Source organism: Ruditapes philippinarum, unplaced genomic scaffold, assembly GCF_026571515.1.
Source record: "Ruditapes philippinarum isolate M1 unplaced genomic scaffold, ASM2657151v2 ctg6187_1_1_1_1, whole genome shotgun sequence".
NCBI classification, from domain to species: domain Eukaryota; kingdom Metazoa; phylum Mollusca; class Bivalvia; order Venerida; family Veneridae; genus Ruditapes; species Ruditapes philippinarum.
In genome coordinates, this window is record NW_026854885.1 from 2726 (window position 1) to 28796 (window position 26071).

At 32.8% G+C, this 26071-nt stretch overlaps 1 protein-coding gene across 4 annotated transcripts in view; it reads right to left on the minus strand.

Moving 5' to 3' along the window:
• Positions 1-1592: 1592 nt before the first annotated feature.
• LOC132741417 (dedicator of cytokinesis protein 1-like) overlaps positions 1593-26071 on the minus strand; it is a gene marked incomplete at both ends in the record, with an annotated part of 47905 nt that continues 23426 nt past the window's right edge. For 2 of the 4 annotated variants that reach the window (XM_060729567.1, XM_060729568.1), the window contains 21 exon segments: positions 1593-1699; positions 2316-2447; positions 3058-3197; positions 3643-3757; positions 4715-4801; positions 7932-8004; positions 8671-8752; positions 9229-9283; positions 9926-10012; positions 10882-10986; positions 11508-11597; positions 12251-12370; positions 12837-12968; positions 15757-15913; positions 17161-17246; positions 17715-17809; positions 17986-18057; positions 19470-19629; positions 20167-20239; positions 20584-20777; positions 24994-25032. In XM_060729567.1, coding sequence (XP_060585550.1) covers positions 1593-1699; positions 2316-2447; positions 3058-3197; positions 3643-3757; positions 4715-4801; positions 7932-8004; positions 8671-8752; positions 9229-9283; positions 9926-10012; positions 10882-10986; positions 11508-11597; positions 12251-12370; positions 12837-12968; positions 15757-15913; positions 17161-17246; positions 17715-17809; positions 17986-18057; positions 19470-19629; positions 20167-20239; positions 20584-20777; positions 24994-25032 — 2201 coding nt within the window. 4 annotated transcript variants of the gene reach the window in all.

Here is a 26071-nt window from a genome sequence, read left to right on the forward strand (position 1 = left end):
AAAGATAATCAAATACTAATTAAACAATAATCTATGATTACAATAAACTTAATATCTGCTTAAACAGCCCATTATTCATAATGCATCTTTAAATTCCACTAGTTTTCCTTTCTAAGTTAATACTATGACTGCCACTGGCAATATAGAATTGTGTTTAGTTTATACCCAGTTTATTTTACTTCGATTGTGTAGAAAGCTATAAGGTTATAGACACACTTTCGAATCCGTTCCTGGAGCCAACCAGTACTGAGCAATGAGTGAAAAGTTTCTTGCTCAAGGAAAGGCCGGCTTGCCCCTGATGGGGTTTGAACCAATGCGGCTAGCTACCATAAGATCAATAGTCCAATGCGTTAACCAGTCGGCCATGCCGCCACATAAATTGCCTTTGCAGCCAGTATAAAGCCAGACAAGTTTTCTCATCCCTTAACTCTCACAGACTATATACTGTTGGCTGCTCAGTTTCCATATTTTGAGATTGAAATCCCTAAAACTGTTAATGGAATGGTCCAAATTCAAAGCACAGCTGTCACATTACATAAATGTAGCATGGAAAGGGTTTACTAACCCTTACCACCCTGTGTCTCTTAAATTGACAAAACTATTCATAACTTTTAAGAAAATTTCAAAATATGTAACTGACTGAATAGCAAACAGCACACACTGTTATCAACTGAGGCCATCCTTAAAAAAAATGTCTGTTTGCAGTAACCCGACCCAGAATTTTCAAGGTGGGTAGGTAGGTCGATTTTTTTTTTTTTAATTTTTTTTTTTATTGAACTGTACTCCCAAATAAACATGGAATTTCAAAATGCTGGACATTATATGCTTTGATAATCTGGTAACAATTAATAAATTGATAACTGAATTCTAATTTAATAAGAACTACATATTATTCTTCTATTAACCTTTAAAAGAACAAAAACAAAGCACAAGGCATAATTTTCTGATCCAAAAAAAAAAAAAAAAACTTATTCAGACCATGAAAAAAAAATTTGAGTAGGGGCAAATTTTGTGAGTCGGTCGCGTTACTGCAAACAAACATTTTTTTAAGGATGGCCTGACAGAGATATGCCAGCTGATCTTGATCTGCAGTAGTCACATGTCTAATTAGATTTATGATATAAGCATGTTCCATTAATAAAATAAGTTCTTATATATACATATGCTTTTCTAGACTTCATCCTTCACGAACCAGAAGTTGGAAACCTTTGACTGTGCTGGAGATACCACACACAAAAAGACTGTGCTTTCAATTTTCACACTATTCCACTAGTTTAAAATTGGCAGTAGCTTTTGTTTTTGCGTATAAACAAGCATTTGCAAAAGTAGAAAAATATTAGCCTTTCAGGCTTGATGAAAATATTTAAAATTAGTTACTTCTCAGCTATACTGGATTAAACTTTTTACTTTATTTTCCATGTTTTGTCAGAAGGGCTATACATTATTAAAGTATTCATTTATATATAAAATACTCATGGAAAAAAACTAGCTTCTTTCAGCTTTCATATGTTGTTATAAAAGAAATTGCAAAGTCCAAAAACAGCTGTGTTCAAGCCATGTATTAGAAGACCATTACTTCCTGTCACACTTACCCCTGTGTTGGACTTGGTGGATACATGCTGCTGAGTCTGTCCAGACTGACCACTGACAAAGACTGGAACCTCTTTAAAGTACTTGTTCCTGAAACTTTCTCAGCCACCTGAAAACAATAAAAATGATCAAAAAATCGGAAACTCAAGAATATTAGATAAAAAAATTATTTAAAAAATTTTTTTATAGTTTAACATGATCTTGATTTGTTTAAAGTGACATGATACCCATTTCATAGCTGTCAAGTTGAGTTGGATTAGTAATGTATTTAAAGAGATTGACTATTATGGTGATTTACCAACAATTGTTAATGAAAAATGTTTAGGATAAAATATGAAAACTACGTAAATTATAAAATAGACTATTCAAGGGTATATAATGAGTGAACAGGTTAAAGTCAAAATATGTTTACAGTTTGCTACAACTCCTTTCAATTTTATAATACACTTCATATGAATGATAGATAATTCACATGGCCAAAGAAAATTTCTAAAAATTACAATTGGAATTTACATGTAACAGTTGATGTATAAAAAGAGTGGGGCAGTTTTTTTTATATTTTATGCCAGATTTATATTTTATTCTTAACATTTTTCAGTATCAACTGTTGGGTCAATCACCATAATAACAGTCAAACTTTTGAAATATACAGTTAATTTAGCTCCACTTGACAATGAAAATTTGAGCATAACGTCACTTTAAATGTGTCCAGACATAACCAGTACCTTAATGTTGTACTCGCTTTCAATCATCTGTAACCATTCTAGATGTTTCTCCTCTAGATAGGCATGGAATGGTTTCTGTACCTCCGGACATTTACGTTTATGTACCCACATACCATCTTTGATCAATACAGCCTGAAAATATATCATTCTTTTAAAGTATAAAGAGCTATAGATCTGCTGCCTGTAGTTGACAAATTATTGTTTCAATTTCGAAAAAAAAGTATTTCCAAGACACATGTATGAAAGAAATATGCTTGTATATTTCCTAAAAAGTGAATGGCAAATGCACAAAATCATTGCTAAATGGTTAAAATTCTTCTTAAAACAGCAGCATAAAATTTGTTTTATAAACGTTTTGTTTATTACATACAAGACCATTCATGTGTGTATATACATCTCTTCTATTTCAGACATGAGCTTGCACATGAGAAGAACAGAACCACAAACCTTCCGTAAGCTAGTTTGAATAAAATCCAAAATTCCTGAAAATGGACCTTCAGCCTGGTCTCAAACAAATACCCATCTGAGCAATGTATGAAGAACAAGAGTCCCTCCCCCCCCCCCCCCCATCCCCAGTAAGCTGTACAATTTTATGTGCCATTTACAATGACTGATAACTTTTATCATGTCAATCTTGACACCTTTGACGTTCTTACTTGCCAAGAAAAGAAAACAGACACCTCTAGCATCATATGGGTTAATGTGAGATTATCTTATAATGATATAAAATATGTATAATCACCTGTGTTTTGGTGTGCTCTTTAAGTTGTTTCACAAACTCCCTATCTTTATCATTGTCAGCAAAGTCGTCACTGTAAAAATGTTTCCAATTTGAGATTCCACCCATGACTGCTGCATCCACTATACCCTTTAATAACATACCTATAATAAACAACAAATATATATTTTAGATACAGACTTACACAATCAGAGTTTCTCTAGAAAACTGCAGATTACATTGTAACCTATTACACCACTTACTGTGTTTGAGGACCTCAGTAGCACCTACATGCATTAATACCTCCCTGCATTATTTCAGGCATGAACTGGAACCTAAGCCGAACCACTGACTTTATAAGCTAGCAGGATAACTTATTAAAATTATAAAATCCAAAGCCACTGGTGGGATTCAAATCTACAGCCCTTACGGTCAAGTGGCTTGAAATCAATAGCCATAACCCCCCTGCCATGGATGACCCTTTACAAAAAAAAAAAAAGTTAAATTTCTAATCTTGATAAAACAAAGTACTATAGGGAAAAATTATATGTTAAAATGCAAAGAGTAGACTCAAAATAAATTTTCTTTGTTAGTTATTGAAATATTTACCTAGCTGATCAAGTCTAGCTTTAGGCTCTGTTAGCTGATGCTCTATTGCTGAGTTCAGCTTCTTGTTAGATGAGTCTAGAGTTTCTATAGCTGTCTCAATCGGACTCACTTTGTACTGAAAATAACATACTTTGTATCAGATATATTCTTTAAGTACACACACTGGACTTTTAAGGTCATTAACATTTTTTAAGAAAACAAATCAGTTTCATGACTGATGCCATACCATTTGTAGTTATAATAAATAATTTGTGATTCAAATGAACAAAGTTTAGTTAAAATGCACAAAATTTAGTTCAAATCCACAATGTTTATTTCAAATGGACCATTGTGATTCAAATGAACAAATTTAGTTAAAATGAACATATAGTTCAAATGAACAATTTGTAGTTCAAATGAACAAAGTTAAGTTCAAATGAACAATGCTAAGTTCAAATAAACAATTTGTAATTTAAATGAACAATGTTAAGTTCAAATCAACAATTTGTAATTCCAATGAACAATGCTTAGTTCAAATGAACAAAGTTAAATTAAATGAACAATATATATTTCAAATTAAGAAGTTGCGGTTCAAATGAACAAATAAATATAAATAACATATCAAGCAGTCATTATAATTATGAACAAATAACATAGCACAGTAGACCATCAAATAGAACTACTTACCACTATAGTTTGTGTTACAGGTAACCAGCACAGTATACTATCAAATAGAACTACTTACCACTATAGTTTGTGTTACAGGTAACCAGCACAGTATACTATCAAATAGAACTACTTACCACTATAGTTTGTGTTGCAGGTAACCAGCACAGTATACTATCAAATAGAACTACTTACCACTATAGTTTGTGTTGCAGGTAACCAGCACAGTATACTATCAAATAGAACTACTTACCACTATAGTTTGTGTTGCAGGTAACCAGCACAGTATACTATCAAATAGAACTACTTACCACTATAGTTTGTGTTACAGGTTTCGAGCACAGTATACTATCAAATAGAACTACTTACCACTATAGTTTGTGTTACAGGTAACCAGCACAGTATACTATCAAATAGAACTACTTACCACTATAGTTTGTGTTACAGGGAACCAGCACAGTATACCAGGTAGAGGTGAGGCTGTTGTCATATTTGTTTTCTCCTGCCAGATATTCTGTAACAAGTCAACAAAACAAAATAATCATTAACTTTGGTCATCCTGTGGATGTAACTTCACTTTTGTGTAGAAATACCTCAAACTTTAGTGAATGACAGTATTTTGTCAAAGCACACATGTAAAGCATATCAATAGTGGTCAATGTAACAGAAAAGAAATACATATTTTTCATATACCAGAAAGGTCATCTAAAATTGAAATTTTTAATGTTTCTGGGTGATTCTATGCGATTATGAAAATTAAATGCACCTATAAGAAAAGTTGTAATCAAAACATTATTTCAGAGTAATTCATTTCAAAAGTAAATCCAAATATTGCATTAAACAATATTTGCTGTTTATTTTAGAATGCCTATATTTTAACATTGTTGCAAAAGCTGAACATATCCCAGGCATTCAAAATAAGATAACAGATGCCTTATCCCAGTTTCAGATGGAGAAATTTTGGAGGCTAGCACCACAAGCAAACAAAAATGCAGAAATAGTCCCGAGCCATCTTTGGCAGATCTTCGAGCAGGAGCAAGACACCTTCTAAAATCCAGTATGGCTGAAAACACACGACTGGCGTACACAAATGCAATAAACACATTCAACAAATTTCGAAAACAGTACAACATAAACACCAATTGGCCAGCTTCAGTTAACCAAATTACTTTATTCATATCTCACTGTTATAGCAAAAGTTATTCCCCTTCAACCATATCAACTTATTGCTCTGGTATAAGCTTTTATCATAAAATAAAAGGCATAAAAGACCCTACTGAAGATTTCTTGGTCAAAAAGTTGCTTGAGGGTTGTAAACGGTCCACCAGACAAGTGGACAACAGAAAGCCAATTTGTGCACCATTGCTAATGAAAATATGTGAAAAGTTAACTTTCATATGTACAGACAGGTATGAAGAAAATCTTTTTAGGGCAGCATATACACTCTCTTACCATGGGTTATTTAGAGTGAGTGAAGTAATAAGCACATCAAACTCAAACCAACCTCTTCATTATAAAGATATTAGCTTTATGGGAGACACTCTAGTTATTACATTGAGGAAATCCAAAACCAATCAGTGTGGCCAACCAACAATTTTAAAAATAAAGGCTTCCACAAATAAACAAATTTGCTGCTTACAAGCCTTACAGAATTACATTATTTTGAGACCAAGATTCGATGGATGCCTATTCTGTCACTTAGATAGAACCCCTCTTACCAGATACCAATTTTCAGCAATCCTATCAAAAACTCTTCAGTGCATTGGGATACCAACAACAAATTATAAATCACACTCTTTTCGCATAGGTCGTGCAACAGACTTAGCCAACATGGGCATTGACAAATCTGAGATCAAAAAAATGGGCAGGTGGTCATCCAACAGCTACTTAAAATATATCAGATCATAAACCAATCTGCATCAAAACAACAACAACAAAACAAAAAACTACTCTTTTGATGCCATTTCAAAACTTTCAATATCCAGCGAATAGATTGACTTACACACTTCTTTGTATCATTACAGATATATGGTTCATGGGGGACTCAATAGTTAAACGAGCACACAATTATGCTATCACAGATAATTTCACTTTGACTGACAAGAATGTGTGGTGGTGCGGCAAGTCTGGCATGAGATGGGAAGGCCTTCTTCAAACCATCCAGCTACAAATGCTTCATAATCCACCACCCAAAATCCTCATCATACACCTTGGAGGTAACAACATCCACAATACTAAAATTACAAAACTAATATCAGTCATAAACAAAGACATCAAATATTTAAGAGAAACTCTTCTTGACACTCATATCATCTGGTGTGACATCCTACCACGACTACAATGGCGGAACAACCTTTCAGAATCACCCAAACTACTCAACATAAAAAGAAAAAGAATTAATCGTGCTGCTCATCAATTCTTGAGACTTTTAGAAAATACTTCTGTTATATCCCCAAATATACCATGGCATATGTCAGAACTCTTTATGACCGATGGGGTCCATTTGTCTGATATGGGTAATATGGTATACCTTCAAACAATTAAAGTTCACTTAAAAAATGTTACTTAATCATGAAACTGCTAGAATTTGGAGAAAATGTTTCTAAATATCTCAACATTTTGTGGCGTAAATTCTAGGGAATTTTAGTCTTTTGGAGGTCAGCCTATCAGTTCTGGTAAACAAACTACAAGTTTCTTGTACTCTATGTAGTTGGAGGTTGATTACTGCACCAAACCAGCACATAGAAACAAGGTCTAACTATGTAGCGTTTACTAGAGTAAAAAATTAGAGTGCTTACTTGCTAAACTCGCTGTAAAATACAGAGGTAGGGTGTTCTGTCCGTACTAATAGTGTGCAGTCACCCGCGTACCCTCTAAATAGCTAGAATAACACATTATCTGGTTGCTAAAATATTGGTTGCTACATACTGGTTGCTATTTGTTGGTTGCATATACACTGGTTTAAAAAATTGTCTCTATTATCTGGTTGCTACATACTGGTTGCTATTTGTTGGTTGCTTTACAATGTTTTCAAAAATCGTCTCTATATGTCGCTAGTAATTAATGGAAAATTACTGATAGGCTTCACTTCCACTGACTAGAATTTTTACATGTTGCGGCCAAAATCATTCCATCCTATTACCAAACTATTGGAATAAATTCAGTAAATGTAAACCTGAGTTTTTGTTGTATTTCAATATATGCTTAGTGTATTGGGTGTTATCTATTTCTTAAAATAAATACTATTCAATACTAAATTTAATTTCATCATAATTATTTTGTTATTAAATAATATTATCCAGGGTAAAGCTTCGCCAGTAACGTAATATTGTAAGCATGTACTATTTAAAGCACATGAATTGTTAACATATGGACAGACCTACTGATAATTTGTAAAACTAGGAGATCAAACAGGAAAAATTAACAGGTCTTTGCCAACCAAATTGTAGCAAGACAGCTTGCACATCTGTGACGTGCAACCAGACTAGAGACTAATAGTGTTGCTTTCTCAATTTTAGTACCTTAGCTACTGAAACCCTGCAACATCACAATGGGAAATTTACTTGTTTAAAGCAGATAAAATCCATGCTATGAGTTGATAGGCTTATAGTTTATGGATGTAAAACTACACCAATATCACTTACAGCAATGTTACTGCCTCCTTCATCAATTCTCCGAGAGTATGTAAACAGCTGAACCTCGTTCATCTGGTAATACCTGAAACAATTAAAAGAATAATATTGTTATCATAAATATGTATTGGGGGGGGAGGGGGGGGGGGGGTTTAACTATAAGGGTAAAAGAAATGCTAGTTTTTGCTTCAGTAACCTTGACTCAAATGATCTGACACACTACTCCAAGAGTCCCAGATTTAGACACACAACATTGTAAAGTTCATGATGGGCTTTTTATCTTGACTGGTTAATGAAGATCTGAGATGCCCCTCTGTGCATACTAATTCTGACAAAAGCAGTCATCTAAATAGAACAACTTACATTCTGTAAGATAGATGGGCAGGTTTCTCAAATAAAGTTATCAAAGCAAATTTGAATATTTACAGTATTATACGAAGGGGCATAGAAGTAAATTTATAATGCCTATCCTCTTTTTTCACCTTCTTAAAATCTTGTCCTAAACATACATTTAAGTGAGTGAAAGACACAGATTAAAGTCAAAGTCAGAAAGTTACCCACACAAAGAAATTTAAGGACAAAGCAAACTAATGTTTAAGTATACAGATGTGTTTTAAAACAAGTTCTGCTCTAGAAATTGATGTTTACCATTTGTTAATTTGAAGACTTCAACCAAAAGCTATTTATTGAAAATGTATATATACTTGATGAAAAGATATTTCATTATCAGTGTGAAATAAATAACACTTACTTGAGTATTTTTTCACTGACTTGTTTATTGACAAATTTCTGATGCATTTCCATGACAGGGGTCACTGCATTTATCTGTAAATCTGTATTCAAAAAGCAACAAACATATTTCATTAAAGAAAAATCAATAGCTGTCTACAGCACTGTAACAAAATATCACAAAATATTACATGATTCCCTTTCTTTCTATACCAAGTAAAACGGAGATCAAAATACATCAAATCATTACTGATCATTGTTTTATATCCCAATACTGAAATCTTTTCTGGTAATAAGGAATCATTTCAAATTTATATAAGTCACTTACTTGCATTACTGAAATTCATTAGCTATATCTATGTACACATGTATATTTTGTACCACAAAAGTGCATTTGCATTGATATACAAGTGTAAATTGAAAAGAATTTACAGTGGTATTTGTATATATATCATTATCTTAATCCTTACATAAGGGTAAAGAATATAGTAAAATAAGAAGTAAAATAAAATACAAATGTTTATATTAACAAAATCACAAAAAATAACAACACTGATGATGTTACGTAATGACAACATACATTGTTTTGGGGATTCTTTAATCTCATCTGAGGGAGCTGATAAGGTTTTCATCAACTGCAAATAAATACATTTATATGATTTATGATATTATATACTCTTCTGGTTTTCTGAAAAGTTTCCACATCAGTTCACAACTCAGAACAAACAAATGCCTGTCAAAATTATCAACTATAACTTACTCTTGCATAACAGCCCCTTAAAATCATAAAGGAAAAATAAATTTATTTTCAACAGAAATACAAATGGCAAAACATCACTTGATGATGAACAAATTTCATTTACAAAAGTTCACTTCCTTGGACTTAATGTTTATCTAAGCCTAAAATCTTAACTCATTATGATAACACCTACATGTATTTCTGTTTGTTTTCATTTTCTGGTTTTAACGTCAGTTTAACAACATTTAATTCTTTAACTAACAGACAACTGACTGGATACTATGCCCTTACTCACCTGTTTAGGCACAAATTACTAACAACTTCTCAACATAATTCAATTAAAAAGAAGCTGAATTGAATGATAATAAGACCATGTAGTTAACTATTTTATCAACGTAAAGCGTGTGCAATAACCAGCACTAGTCAATATGAGGCTGGTAGATATTGTAGACTATAATAGTCTCCCTGAAGAGTTGGGGAATCATCTGATTAAAGCAGCGACTAATATTTCTGTAAAAAATATTAAAAATTCCCTTACCTCAGAATTGGGAAACAAGGTTTGCATTCTTCCATTGAAATCTTGTAATCTCTCATACTCCTTCCCTCTGTATATAAACACCTTGTTCTATAAATATAACAGTGTATATTCAGGTAAATCTAATAAAATATTCAGGTAAATCTAATAGTGTATATTCAGGTAAATCTATGAAAGTGTATATTCAGGTAAATCTAATAAAGTGTATATTCAGGTAAATCTATGAAAGTGTATATTCAGGTAAATCTAATTAAGTATAGGTAAACATATTGTGTACTCTTTTAATTTACAAGTAATTCATTTATCTACAATAATGGTACAGGAAGGTCAGATTTTATGAAATTTCTTTTTGCCTTAATCATATAATACAATACAATACATAGTGCACTTTCTGAATGCAGTAAGGTAAGTCCAAAATTCTTTACATTAGCTGATGACTAGCCAGATTGTTGCAAGAAAATTCAATTTCAAACAAGTAGTAATGACGGTCATTGTAGTTAGACTTCACCTTTTTCTCTCACTTGAACACAAACTCACATCTATAAAATTAATTTATCACATTCCCGCGTCATTTTTGTGACTTGGTACAAATGGTATGGCACTGCCTTGCATATATTTTGATGTGATGTCACATGCTAATACAAGCACAGCCTTTAGATGCACTACATGTAAATGTTACACTGTAAGCGCGATAGAGAAAAAAAAAATCTTTTTTTTTTTTCTATTAACCAGTTCTTATGTTATGTATATGATATCATAAACAGAATATTTTTATATATGTGTATGTTCATTACTAAATTTATTGAACTAATTGAATAAAGATAATATCATGCTTACCAGAGGCTCGCATAATATGATTTTATTTAACTTGTTCAATAAATTCAGTAACAAACCTACACTCATTCATTATCCTCTATACACCGATAATTAAAAACTGCCGATATATGACTATTAATTACCTGTAAGAAAGAGGGGTATCCCCTGCCAAAATATCCAACTCTAAAATACTCTGGGTCTGGTCTCATCTCCTTCATAATACTTTCAAACAATGCTGCTTGTCTTCTCTGTAAGTAGATTTTGTTTTAACAATTAATATACACCAAAATTATTTACTATCAAATATCATATTCTTTCAGTGAGTGAACCAGCAGTATTTATGACAAATATCTAGCAGTTACCTATCCAGTGTTCCTGAATTCTGTAGTAGTACTAGAATGTATTTCCACCAGTATCGTTCCTCAAAAATAAAAATGAAATAGCAAAAACCTCTTTGCTTGCTTTTAGGTCAAGACATTAACATTTCAGCACCATAAAAGCCAATAACAACTTATCAAGTGTTACTATACTGAATACTATGTACTACAAGACCCATAGGAATAACCCAAGACAACAACAGTTAACTAACAATAGCATTAGACATAATGAACTAACTTACGTGTATAAGTTAGCATATTAGGTGCGTTATGATACATATGCAGTCAAATGTTGTTGAAAAAAAGAAAGCAGAAAATACTTTGAAAAGAAAACATTTTTCATAAACAAGCTTAAGCTTTAGTTTAAATGTTTAAAAGAATAAATTGCTTACAAGAATCCAGCTGAGTTTTTCGTAGTCGAATAACTCATTCTCATACAGTCCAGATATCTCTTTACACAGATCAATTCCTTTCTCCCACATCTGCAATAAAAGTTTACAGTAATCTCACCAGTCTTTCTTTGCTTATGAAATTTGGTTTGAACATTTACAAATGAAAAATTAGAATAAAGAAAATTGAAAAAAAAAATGTTTATCCAAAAGTTTTGTTTCAAAAACTTCCTCAATAATTGAATAACAAAATGTTTGTGTGCAATCCTCAATTTCAATGACATGATATTTGTTTGTAAAAAGTTAATTTTATTAAGAAAAGTGTAATTAAGACAGCAATATACACATCTATTAGTTAAAAATTGCATAATCTATGATATGTTGATCATGGTCTCAGCTGAAGGAAATCTTAATTTGACAAAATGGTGATTAGGGACAGAAGGTCCTTTGTAAAAATGGTAAAGACATTATATTTTATAAACATGAACCCTCAGGTTTAAGTAACATCATCACCTATTAGATCAGCTGGCAACTTTCCATCATTATTTGTGTGAAGTATCCCTCTACACATTACTTCAAGCATGTGAGGACACATGATTTATACAACTAGTGGCCTTCTGTAACCACCATCATGGCTTCCTCCATAAAGAGAATTGAAAGTTCTTGGTTCTTGACTAGACTTGAACGTACAACCACATTCATTTGTGAAAAAACTATATAATATGGCATCATTGAAATCAGTTTACCTTTCCTTTCTCAAAGTACTGTATAATATGATGGTATAACATTTCCTTGAGTTCTCGATGTGTCGTTGCCTCGGGAAACCTCTCTGATTGTAGAATGGTTGATAAACGGTCATCTGACCACTGTAAAACATAAACCAGAAACATTTGATGATGTGTACATGAAATTTATACAATTTTCCTGTTTTTCTTCTAGTACTAGTGTTTAAATACCTGTACCTGTAAATATTTTCTTCATTGTGTTGAGAAATAAAGCAGATACTGAATGATTATGTATTATTCTCTACCAGTACTAGTAAATTTTTCTTTAAAATGTGTTTTTCTACATTACTACACAAATAATATAAAACAACAGGTGAAATGCCATTTAAACAAATAAGATTAACAAATTTGACAAATAATCAATGAAAATCATATGATATGCATAGGGTTCAATATAAAAGTTCACATATCAAATCCAAGACTAAAACTAACAAATTCAAGATCAAAGATCACATTCTTTAAAGAAGCTAGTAAAATCATACATTGACTATAAACAATGTCAAGGAAACATTTGATGTGTGATAAATGATTAAGAAATCAGGCTTACATTAAGAAGTTTTGCATAAAGTATGAGTGTATGAGCTGCCTCGGTAAAGTTGTCACAGTCTAAATGCATGTTATGTAGTTTGTGTAGGTATCTCACGTACATCTCTTGCCTGCCTATCTCATTGTAGAAATCCTGAAATACATCAACGATATTTGTTTGTACTTGTGTGAGAAGAAATCTTATTTCAGTGAGGGAGTATAGAGCTTTAAAAACAGTGCGAGTATTCTATACAATAAGTGTTTTCGAAGCTAATAAGATGAACTAAAATTACATCTTACACACTAAAAACACAACAAAAAGAACAACAAGTTTTCTTTTTTATTTGACGCTTAATTTCGAGTTTGAATAAAAAGATATCATATCTTGAAAATTAAAATATGAACAAGAGGGCCATGATGGCCCTGAGGTCGCTCACCTGTATATAGCCCCCCCCCCAGGCCAATTTTTACCCAAGGGCTTTTATTTGAACAGACTTGGTAGACACCCATAAGAAGATGTTTCATGCTAAACATCTAAGTTCTAGCTCATTGGGGTTTTTAAAAGAAGATTTTTTAAGTTTTTACTATACACATATAGTTAAAAACAATGAAACCTCTGGGGCAGGGCCAGTTTTGACCCCCGGGCTTTTATTTGAACAAACTTTGTAGATATTTACTTAAAAATGTTTCATGTATAATATCTAAACTCAAGCTATTTGGGTTTTTTCAAAGAAGATTTTCAAGTTTTTGCTATACACATATAAGGAAAATCAATGACCCCCGGGGCGGGCCAGTTTTGATCCCAGGGCTTTTATTTGAACATACTTGGTAGACACCTATTAGAACATGTTTCATGCTAAATATCTTAGCTCTAGCCCTTTGAGTTCTTTAAAAGAAGATTTTTTAAGTTTTTACTATATGCATATAGGGAAAATCAATGACCCCCTGGGGCAGGGCCAATTTTGACCCCAGGGCTTTTATTTGAACAAACTTGGTAGACATTCAATAGAAGATGTTTCATGTCAAATATCTAAGCTCTAGCTCTTACGGTTCTTTAAATGAAGATTTTTTAAGTTTTTACTATATGCATATAGGGAAAATCAATGACCCCCCGGGGCGGGGCCAATTTTGACCCCAGGGCTTTTATTTGAACAAACTTGGTAGACACTCACTAGAAGATATTTCATGTCAAATATCTTAGCTCTAGCTCTTTGGGTTCTTTAAAAGAAATGGGTTCTTTAAAAGAAGATTTTTTAAGTTTTTACTATATGCATATAGGGAAAATCTATGACCCCCTGGGGCAGGGCCAATTTTGACCTCAGGGCTTTTATTTGAACAAACTTGGTAGACACTCATTAGAAGATGTTTCATGCTAAATATCTTAGCTCTAGCTCTTTGGGTTCTTTAAAAGAAGATTTTTTTAAGTTTTTACTATATGCATATAGGGAAAATCAATGACCCCCTGGGGCTGGGCCAATTTTGACCCCAGGGCTTTTATTTGAATAAACTTGGTAGACACTCACTAGAAGATGTTTCATGCCAAATATCTAAGCTCTAGCTTTTACAGTTCTTTAAAAGAAGATTTTTTAAGTTTTTACTATATGCATATAGGGAAAATCAATGACCCCCCGGGCCGGGGCCAATTTTGACCCCAGGGCTTTTATTTGAACAAACTTGGTAGACACTCACTAGAAGATGTTTCATGCCAAATATCTTAGCTCTAGCTCTTTGGGTTCTTTAAAAGAAGATTTTTTAAGTTTTTACTATATGCATATAGGGAAAATCAATGACCCCCTGGGGCCGGGCCAATTTTGAACCTAGGGCTTTTATTTGAACAAACTTGGTAGACACTCATTAGAAGATGTTTCATGCCAAATATCTAAGCTCTAGCTCTTATGGTTCTTTAAAAGAAGATATTTAAAGATTTTTCTTTCGGTTGCCATGGCAACAAGAGTTCTGCATGAAATGGAATTCTTTGAACAATCTTGATAGAGCTTCATACAAAGAGTATTCCTGCCAAGTTTCATTAACATTGGCTTTGCGGTATCATAGAAGATGTCTTTAGAATATTTAAAATGTGGACGGACGACTGACGACGGACGCCATTTGGTTGGCCATCCTAAAAGCTCACCTGCACTTTGTGCAAGGTGAGCTAAAAATCCACAACATTACAGCAAAGATTTAATTTTTTTAAATTTTTTATTTGTTGGGTTTTCACATTGCGCCAACATAGAACAAGTTATATGGTGACTTTCTAGCTTTACAAGTGGAGGAAGACCTAAGGTGCCCCTTTGTGCATTATTTCAAGCCAAATGGGTGCAAAGATTATAAATAAGATTTATTAATTTGGGGTCAAAAAGACCATTGCCATTGTGTAGACATGTAAATCATTATTCAAGACCTTTTTACACTTTGAACGCTAGTCACCAAAATTGTAGACCTATGTATAAGTAATACAACCAGGACATCATGCAGTCAAACCAAACTCTATATTTTTGGCTGATCAATTTCAATACTTTGACAAGAGTACCACATACAATGTTAACGCTAGTCTGTTAAAATAACCACTTTCAACAAAAATTCTACATTAAAAAGGGGCATAACTGCAAAAATATAGTTTACAGAATTATGCCTAAATATAGTTTACAGAATTATGCCTCTTGTCTTTTATATTGATACCATTTAAATTGTTTGGTCAACATTTAAGTTTTGCATGACAACAATGATGCCACAGTGATCATACTAGCTCATCTTTTTCTTCGAAACAGACAAGCTAAAAATGAAATCTTTTAAACTACTACTAGTAACAGAAAATTTTAACTTTAATCATGATACATCCATTATACATATATAGGAGGGTGAAAGTTTCTAATTATTAAAAATCACTGACCAGTTCACACATTTCGGAAGGTAAAATTTTCTAATAGTTATAAATCACTGACCAGTAAGTTAACAATACAGCTCATTCGATGATCTTTTATCTCGTCCTGAATAATGTGACGATACTCAAGCAATCTCTGTAACAATTTGGTGATCATCTCAACAAATTCCAATCCCTGTTTGCGAATTAAATCTGACCCGCTGCACAGATTTAATAACCTGTAAAATAACATTACGTCATTATGGGTCTTTCTATTTTAAATTATGTCTCAAAATAAACAAGGTACAGTAAAGACAATTAATTCCTGTAGCTTATTCATTTTACATGTACTACAATAGAAGTGAAAAGAGTAATATAAACTGTTGAGCAAGGATATTTGTCTCTAGATTTAACTATAGTAAACTTCACTTATAACAAAATTCAGGGTCGCCAAATCTATATCATTATTTCCGGATATTGTTACATCCAAGAGGCAACCAAGTTGAAAGCAAGAGTCTGGACTATGGCAACAGCATTGTTATAAGGGATATTGTTATGAGTGGAGTTTACAGTAGCATAGAATACATATTACATTTAAAAGCCATTCTAAACCAGGTTATTTTTGAAAAGCAGATTTTTAAAGGTTTTCCTGAGAATATGATTTGAATTTTTCTTTAAAGACTACCTCACAAATTAAAATTGCTTTCAAGTTTGATTAAAATTGGTTCCTTTGATAAGATATTACTTATAAACATATAGCAGATGGACAGCTACATGTAACTGCTAGAAATTATCATTTCCTACTGCTTATATAGCTAGAAATACTTTAACCCATTACTTCATGAGCATTTTGTGAAAAATGGCTGTTTTCATTGAAAAGTCTCCCGTTACAAGTTCAAATTGCTATAATACTAAAAAAACTGCTTCAACACTAATCAAACTTGGCACAAATGTTGACTGGACCATTGCCTTTGCAACAACATGCTCAGGCTTAAATTTTCTGTTACCATGGCAACGAGGGGACATCTCAAAATTGCCTAAAATCACTATTTTGCGTTGATTTTTTCCATCAAAATTGATTTCAAAGTGCTGCAACTTCTCAATGGATTGAGATAGAGTCAAATGCTTTTCAGCGTTGGTTACACGTTACCTTATGATCAATCTGGGGTCATTTACAGCCTCTCACAAGTCCAAAATTTTCTTGGCGATGAGGGGGACTGCCGCCCCCCTTCAAACCCCCCAAACAGAAGGGGGCACATCCCCCTTCTGGCAACCCCCTGATGTATCTTTTGGTTGGGGGGCCGCGCCGAAAAAGAGGTCACTTTTTTTAATAACATTTCTCAAACAAAAACAAGTATTTGGGGCCTAAATAAGGCATTTTTTCATCATTTGAGACAACAAAAAGGGGGGGGGGGGGAAAAAGGCGTTAAAAGGCGTGTATATGAAGTAATGGTTTGGTATATTGTATATTTAATGATCTACTTACGTATCTTTGAAGAGCTGCATGTACTGCTCGTCACCACGACCTCCCTCTACCAGAACATCCATTTGATTAATCATCTCATTCTCCACCTGGAATATTATATTAAAACACATTAACATGTCAAATGTAACTCTTTCAAAGCGACTATGTTACTATTGTCGTCCTTAAACCTTATTGTCCTGAAAGTGATTAGCTTTTGCTACCAGTACAGAAACATGCAACCTAATCAGGCTCTATACTATTGGTTCAAAAGATAAAACAAATATTTAATATGCAGGTACATTTGTCTGGTATTCAACTGTTAAAGAGGACCTCTATTGTTTTTTGGAACATGTATACCAATGACTTCACATCACATATAAATTTTTTATTAGAACTTTGCCAGGGAAAAAGCTAGACTAGTATCTTATAAATGATCCCCTGAGTACAGAAGTCAGTATGTATCAGCAATAGACCACAGGGGTCATAATGGTAGTACATAATGACCAAATCAACATCATAAACAAACAAAAATAAATACCCAGAAATCATGTTATAAACTGACGAAAAAGTCTTACCTCTTTAAAGTTGCCTTTTATTCCTTTCTGGGATGGCTGGTTAAACTCACATACCATCATGTCAAAGAAAATTGGAATTGTAGCTTTTCTTAACTCTGTAATAAATAAATCACAAATTAGTTTTAAAAAAAATAATTTGTCATAGAAGCCATTTTTATCATTTACTACTAAAATCTAAAAATCCTTCAAAAATATGTATGCTTTCAAGCATACTGATATACTGAAATACTGAAAGCATACTGAAGAGATGTAAAGATCCCTAAGAACAGACCTGTTTCTGGAATAAGTGTCATTTCCAACAATGGACCAACCATCTCTGGTATAAATGATTTCTTGTTGTTACCTGAAAACACATAACGGTAAATCATATCAAATAGTATAGAAACAGCAAAAAATATTTTCTTTTGCTGGTATTTAACACCAGTTCAACAGTTAACTTCAGTTAAATACCGGCAGGCACTACTTTTACAAATGTCCTAGGATTCAGTACCAGTACTGCTCTGCATTTCCTTAAGTAACTTCTTACATTATTCAAAACAACAGTGAAGAGTAATTGGCATAAAGCGTTGTCATCAACTACTATGGAAAAACTTGTTCATGGATCACAATTCCGATAAGCAATTCCATGTAATGTAAACCCATATGCTCTCTTATCCAGAATATCAAGCCCGGCACCCATATATATTAGACAACTTTCATTTTTCCATTCATTTTTTAAAGAAATATATGCATTTTATGAAATGAAGTAAGCTGATTTGCTCATTCAGAATATGTGATAATTGTTTAAAAAAGAGCTGTCGGTAGGACAGCAACGCTCGACTATTCTTAGTGCTTGATAGTAAAAAAAAATGCTTGATAGAGTTACCTCCTCCTGTTTACAGGTTGGGGTCATGATGGTGAACAAGTGTGCAAAGTTTCAAAGCCATATGTCAATGGACTTTGAAAATATTTGAACTATTACAAAAACTTTAACGTAAATTCTAAGTCGAAAAAGGGGCATAATTCTGTCAAAATGCTTGATAGAGTTACCTCCTTCTGTCTACAGGTTGGGGTCATGATAGTGAACAAGTGTGCAAAGTTTCAAAGCCATATGTCAATGGACTTTGAAAATATTTGAACTGTTACAAAAACTTTAACGTAAATTCTAAGTTGAAAAAGGGGCATAATTCTGTCAAAATGCTTGATAGAGTTACCACCTCCTGTCTACAGGTTGGGGTCATGATGGTGAACAAGTTAGCAAAGTTTCAAAGCCATATGTCAATGGACTTTTAAAATATTTGAACTATTACAAAAACTTTAACATAAATTCTAAGTCGAAAAAGGGGCATAATTCTGTCAAAATGCTTGATAGAGTTACCTCCTCCTGTCTACAGGTTGGGGTCATGATGGTGAACAAGTGTGCAAAGTTTCAAAGCCATATGTCAATGGACTTTGAAAATATTTGAACTATTACAAAAACTTTAACATAAGTGGTTACGCCGACGCCGACGCTCGGGTGACTGCAATAGCTCTACTTATTCTTATCGAATAGTCGAGCTAAAAATACATTTATTAAGTCAAGATCAACTTGTTTTGTTTTCTCATTAGTTTTATGTGGGTAGTAATGGCAAGTACAATAAAACTGTTAAGATTAAAAATATGTCAATTCTTTTCTTCTCCTTCCTACTATAGAAAGAATGTTTTATAATTTTAAGCTTACCATAACCTTTTATTGTCAGCATCAATATAGGTGAAAAAGAAATGAACTTAACTTACCGAGACCTTTCCACATTGACCTGATTTCAAACCCCATCTCTCTCCTCATATCTTTGTACTTTGAGATGATTTTGTTTCGTTTACTTGCCGAGAAATTCTCTAGCTGTAGGTGATCCTGGGTGAGGAACGATATTGCACAATGGAAAAAGTTGTTCCACAACTGAAATAAGAAAGCAAAATATATTCAAATCCATCCAGTGAGCTCCAGGGAGTAATTACTGGCTTTATGCACCCAGCCAGACAGGTCTTCACCTAATACTGTGACAATATTTTAAAAATAACCAGCTCTCAGGGTATTTGTTAAAATGATCTAAAGTCAATAACACTGTCCACTTAGGATCTTAAAACTTGTTTCATAATCCAGCCTAAATTAAACTTTTAATTATACTTTGTTGAAGTTGTTCCTTGCATATTGTCTTACTATTTATTATCAATCAAGTCTAAGCTTTACTGGTGGTGAAAGACCTCAGGTGCCCTTTCGTTCATTATTTCAGGCAGGAATGGGCACCTGAGTAGAACCATTGACGATCCATAAGCTTGCTGGATACCTTCCTCACATTAAAGAATCCAAAGTCCCTGTCAGGATTTGAACCCACATTGGTGAGAGGCAAGTGGTTTGAACCCCTTGACCACGGATGCCACTTACAAAATAACATTTAATTATAGGAAGTACAATAGTAAATCTAAAATATCATACCTGATATTGGAATGGATTTGAAAATCTATCACTAATGGTGTGAGCAAAACATCGCAAGGCACGTAAAATGATGCTGAAATAAAATAAAGAGATAAGTCTAAAAATTAATACAAATTCAACCATACCTTTACAACATATCACCTCTAAACAAAAACCATACAACGGAAACCTGTCAAGTAAGATAAAAATATTTCCCATGAAAAATATTATAGTGCAATGTTACTTGCTTCTAAAAAGTTCCTGTCCAAAAAGACCACTTTGTTTCAATTTAATTTATAAATAGGTAAGAACGTTACAAAATATGATGAGACTATTAATATCTCTTTTTTACTGTTATACTCCTCTTATTATAAAACATTCATATAATTTTGTATAAAAAAATTGCTGAGTCATTAAGCATGACATTTCCCCACCCACCTGTTTTGTAACATGATCATTTCCATCCAGTCATGCTGGTAGACACTAGAAGTGATGAGGTTCTGGAACAACATCATTATTTCCATGAGAAAATCCTCGAGATCTGTCAACAGGGTGTAGCGACTGATGTAGCTCACATACTGGGCCTCGCTCATTTGACGTAAAATATTCAACAACACAGCCACACAGTCGCCCTATAGAAACATATATATTTTGTCAGATTAGTTCCCAAGTACTTATTATGAATATGCTAGGGCTAATCACCAAACCATATTTTACATGCATAATAGATTCTACAGGCAAGTTATAGGTCTATATAGTAAATCTTGTAGTTTTCAACTAAAGAAGTTAACATTAGTTGCAGGAGACATATAACTTGAATACATGACATATATAACTTGAATGCTAAGCAAGAAGAATTTTTTTCTATGCAAGGTATAATACATGTATATTAGGCCTATTTGTCACTATCAAACAATAAGCTACATTATTATCATTCATAAATTCATTGATTCAATTCATTCATCAATTTTCTAACATCATTTTTTTCCATTTAAACTCAAGTTTAAAATGTTGATAAAAGCTGAAACTCTGAGACAGTATTTACTTATTTTACTTTAATAACATCTAATTATAAGATCGTAAAATAAAATCAAAGTTACAAAACGATACTGAAAAGCAGAATTAAATATTGAATCACTTTAAAAACTTAATTCCTACAAAAAAACAACAAAAAACAATGCATAACAGAGATACTATTTAAAACACAACTGTTGCTCTAGTTACAATTATAGTGACCTTTCATACAAAATGTATCACCTTCAAACATATTACATAATCTAATTAAGAACAATGAGTACTGATTTCTGTTAATTTGTACACATGGTCTCTATTATCTTTAATATTTTCACATACAGCTTTTATATGAAAAGTCACCTTCAAATAATCAGAAGTAATAAAATAATAACTACAAAGAAATTTATATAATTCCATATTCATAAAATTTGCAAATTGAAATCTATATGCCAGCTTATGAGGAGATGCTATTTGATATTCTGTGAGGATAATACTAAATGATATTCTATGAGGGCGTTGCTATAATTGATATTCTATGAGGGCATTGCTATTTGATATTCTGTGAGGGCAATGCTAAATGATATTCTATGAGGGCATTGCTATATGATATCTAAGTGAAAGATGCTATTTGAACTCTATGGGAGACATTTACATTGTTAGCTTTGGATAAGGGTAAAAAGAATATCAATTAAATAAATACTAAGCTAAACTTATAATAAAAACAAAACATAAACAACTTGATCAACATCACATTTACCACATAGGTGCCAAACAATTCATCAATGTACTCTGACACAAGTGTGTACACACTAAAGCTGAATCACAACATGATTATAACATATCTGTGTATTTGCACACATGCACAAACATTCATCAACATAAACAACAGCTTTACATGTGCTATTTACTGAATACATACACTCAATTTCTTTGCTTTTCTTGTCTGTAAGAAGAATCACATTTCAAGATTTGTCAAATGTTCAATTCTTGTATCAGTTATTCTAATAAATGTGACTTCCATTATATTGAGCCCTATTGTCACAGTGTGAGAAAAATGTGAAATCTGGTGCTAGGACCCTTGGAATACACAACATGGCTCTACATACTGAGCTATCTGGCTGCTAACACTTCTTCTTCCTTATCTATACAATTATTATACTTAATATAGTACAAAACAAGAGCACCGCTAGGCGGAGCATTATATGCCCGAAGGTGATTTTTTTTTTAGTAAGGATGAAGCATTTGTAAGACATGGGAGTAAAATAAAGTATTACCTCTTTAAAATATAATCCTCCTTTGAAGTTTCAATATTGTGGTCCAAATGGAACTTTAAGTTATGCCCCAGAAACTGTTTTCAATTCTAAGGTAAAAGTGACCTTGACCTTTGACCTTGTGACCCCAAAATCACTAGGGGTCTTCTACCCAATATGGACAATCATACTATGAAGTTTAAACACAGTAGGCCAAATGATACTTAAGTTATGTTCCGAAAACTGTTTTCAGTTTTAAGGTAATAGTGACCTTGACCTTGTGACCCCAAAATCAATAGGGGTCTTCTACCAAATATGGACAATCATCCTATGAAGTTTGAATATTGTAGGCTAAATGGAACTTAAGTTATGCTTAAGAAACTGTTTTCAATTTCTAAGTAATAGTGACCTTGACCTTTGACCTTGTGACCCCAAAATCAATAGGGGTTTTCTACCCAATATGGACAATCATCCTATGAAGTTTGAACACTGTGGGCCAAATAGAACTTAAGTTATGCTCCAGAAACTGTTTTTCAATTTTAAGGTCATAGTGACCTTAACCTTTGACCTATGACCCCAAAATCAATAGGGGTCTTCTACCCAATATGGACAATCATCCTATGAAATTTGAACACTGTGGGCCAAATGGAACTTAAATTATGCTCCGGAAACAGTTTTCAGTTTTAAGGTCATAGTGACCTTGACCTTTGATTTTGTGACCCCAAAATCAATAGGGGTCTTCTACCCAATATGGACAATCATCCTATGAAGTTTGAACACTGTAAGCCAAATGGAACTTAAGTTATGCTCCGAAAACTGTTTTCAGTTTTAAGGTCATAGTGACCTTGACCTTTGACCTTATGACCCCAAAATCAATAGGGGTCTTCTACCCAAAATGGACAATCATCCTATGAAGTTTGAATATTGTGGGCCAAGGGGAACTTAGGTTATGCTCCGGAAACCAAATTGCTAACGGAGGACGGACGGACAGACGGACGGACGCCAGGGGGTATAACATAATATGTCCAAAATTCTTTCGGGCATATAAAAATGGGTCTAAACAATGATGTCATAGTAGAGACTGAGTAATTTACCAAGTATGCACAACAACAGAAGATGGAATTGAATGAAAAAAAGATATTTAAGCAAAATTATCTAATGGATAAACAATCGTTATAAAATGATAAAAGAATATAATTTACAATGTAAGTAAGAAAAAGCACTACACTGGTGTTAGTTGAATATTTTACTATTTTAGCAGCTCTTCTTGTAATCAATTTCTATTCTAACTACTACAGCTATATCTTGGTATACATGTGTTTATTCTTTTAGTTTAGAAGATGATTAACAATACTGACAGACTTTCTTGTACATGAAAATATGATTGACCAAACAGGATTTTTTTTAATTGCCTGGTACATAAATGACCTTGACCTATAGAACATCAGAATTTCAAATAATGTAAACCTGATTTTTCTTTACGCATAAGACACATTAATAAGTGTCTTTACTTGTTCTGATTTCCGTAACTTTAAATTGCTTTTACTTTGCTGTTGTGCGACAGGTCTAGCAATACTATAAAACCTGTTCGCTGAAGTCTCTTTATTCAATGACTCTGACCTTGATTGCATTCTTCCTTGAAAACACATATAATACTGACCTTTTCTGTATTTATACTGTAATGATACTGGCTTTGCCACGGTGCCAGATACATTTTACAAGACAGTAGACACGTGCAATGTTCCTTTTTACCCATATTTTTATTTATACATGTAGTTACATTAATCTTCCAAAAAGCCTACCTTTATGACACAAATGGCTTTGACCTCAACTACTCATTAAAGCTTAAAAAATTAAAAGGGAATTAAAGATATATATTGACTAGGACTGTTAATAATTTGAAAGTAAAAAAAGGTGACAAAATGTTATTTTCATTTTAGAACCTTCAATTTTAATACCATCTATAATCAACAATCATTTAAGACAAAATGGATTATATAACGGTAAAATGGGTTCAATGATTACTTATGGATATTGGCAAAAATAATACAGTAATTTTATCATGATTCTAGCAATGCTGTGTGCAGTGAGGGGCGTATTACATCAGACTCATTCATATAGCTAGTGGTGGTAACAACTTACCCCTGTCACAATTATCCTTAAACCTGCTGAATTTATAAAATGTCCTGCTTCTTTTTCTGGAACTGTCGATTATGAATTTTGGGGATGTCAAGATGAAAATTTAAAGGTAAGTCAGCCAACAGTATAGAGCCTGGTCAAACTGCACAGAAATCTGACCTGGCTCTAAACTGGTGGAAAAGGCATATCACTTCCTGTTCTATCATGGTAAGTGTTTACTGTACATCTATACAGTTTTATCAGACACAGGACTATTGTCTGTTACATACACACAATAATTTTGGCCATTAAATGTTTGTTTTTGTTATCTCTGAGATATGAATATTCATATAACCCCATCCAAACCCCACCCCCACCCACCTTTTCTGCACCCCCACCTCCCATTTGCCCTATCAGCAACCCCCACTGCACATTTGATTTATAAGGTTATAACAGAGCAGGTCACCTTTATTTCTACACAATCCTCAAATTCCGCCATGTTCTCCTTTAAATAATGTATAAAAGGTTTTGAAAGAAAGATATAGCATTATTTGTTCCTGTTGTACTAAATATGTCTTTTAAATATAAACTCAGAATTATTCACCTCCATTGTTATTATAAAGAATCTGCAATGGCTCTTTTAAATAATTAACATGATCTTTGTAGATAAAGTACCAGTTTAATATTTTTTCTTTAAACAAAACATAATTTCATAGTCTTTTTCATATGACATAAAAATAAAGATGTTCTCTGAATAATGAAGAGGTTCCTGAAACAAAATTGTTACTTAAACACAGAAGTATTTTAAGCTATATTTTGATGTCTGAAGCTTTGTTTTTAGATGTAAAATCATACCTAAGTACCTAAATCATACTGAAGGCCCTACATTGGAAAAAAAGATGATTATAAATTTCTGACGACCGCATAGGAGAAACTTCATCATTATATCTTACACACAACAGAAGCTAAATATTTTATAAGGGAATATTACTTCACCTTTTCTAAGTTATTCATATATGTTAATTCAAAGTGAAAACATTTTGTTAAAACTCTCTCTAAATATGACCTGTTAACAACATAAATGTTTGTTTTTGAAATTTCTACATAATATATTGGCAGTAACAGCTGTACATAATTTAATAAGAAGACTTCCTTTGAAAAGCAGAGTTAACTTATAATAGTATGTTTTTAAGTTTTTATAAGTTTTTTTTCTAGTAAATAATTTAATCTTCAATACTTTAGCACATTTTATGATATTGATGTTAACACCAAGAGAAGAACAAGGTAAGTTACCATTTTAAAAACGTTTAGCAGAGAAAGTTGTAAAAGTTGAAGAAAAGATGATAATGATGCATGTTATAACTAATGGATACTTCAATGGTTACCATATTGTTCTCCTTTTGCCACTTATGATAAATTTTGCCACATTTGGAAAACAGAATTAATATCATTAAAAAGCATTTGCCATGACCCACTATTCCCTTAACAACTTAAGTTTAGCTTTAACCTGCTGATTTTATGTTATGGACTTGCCTTCCTTTGAA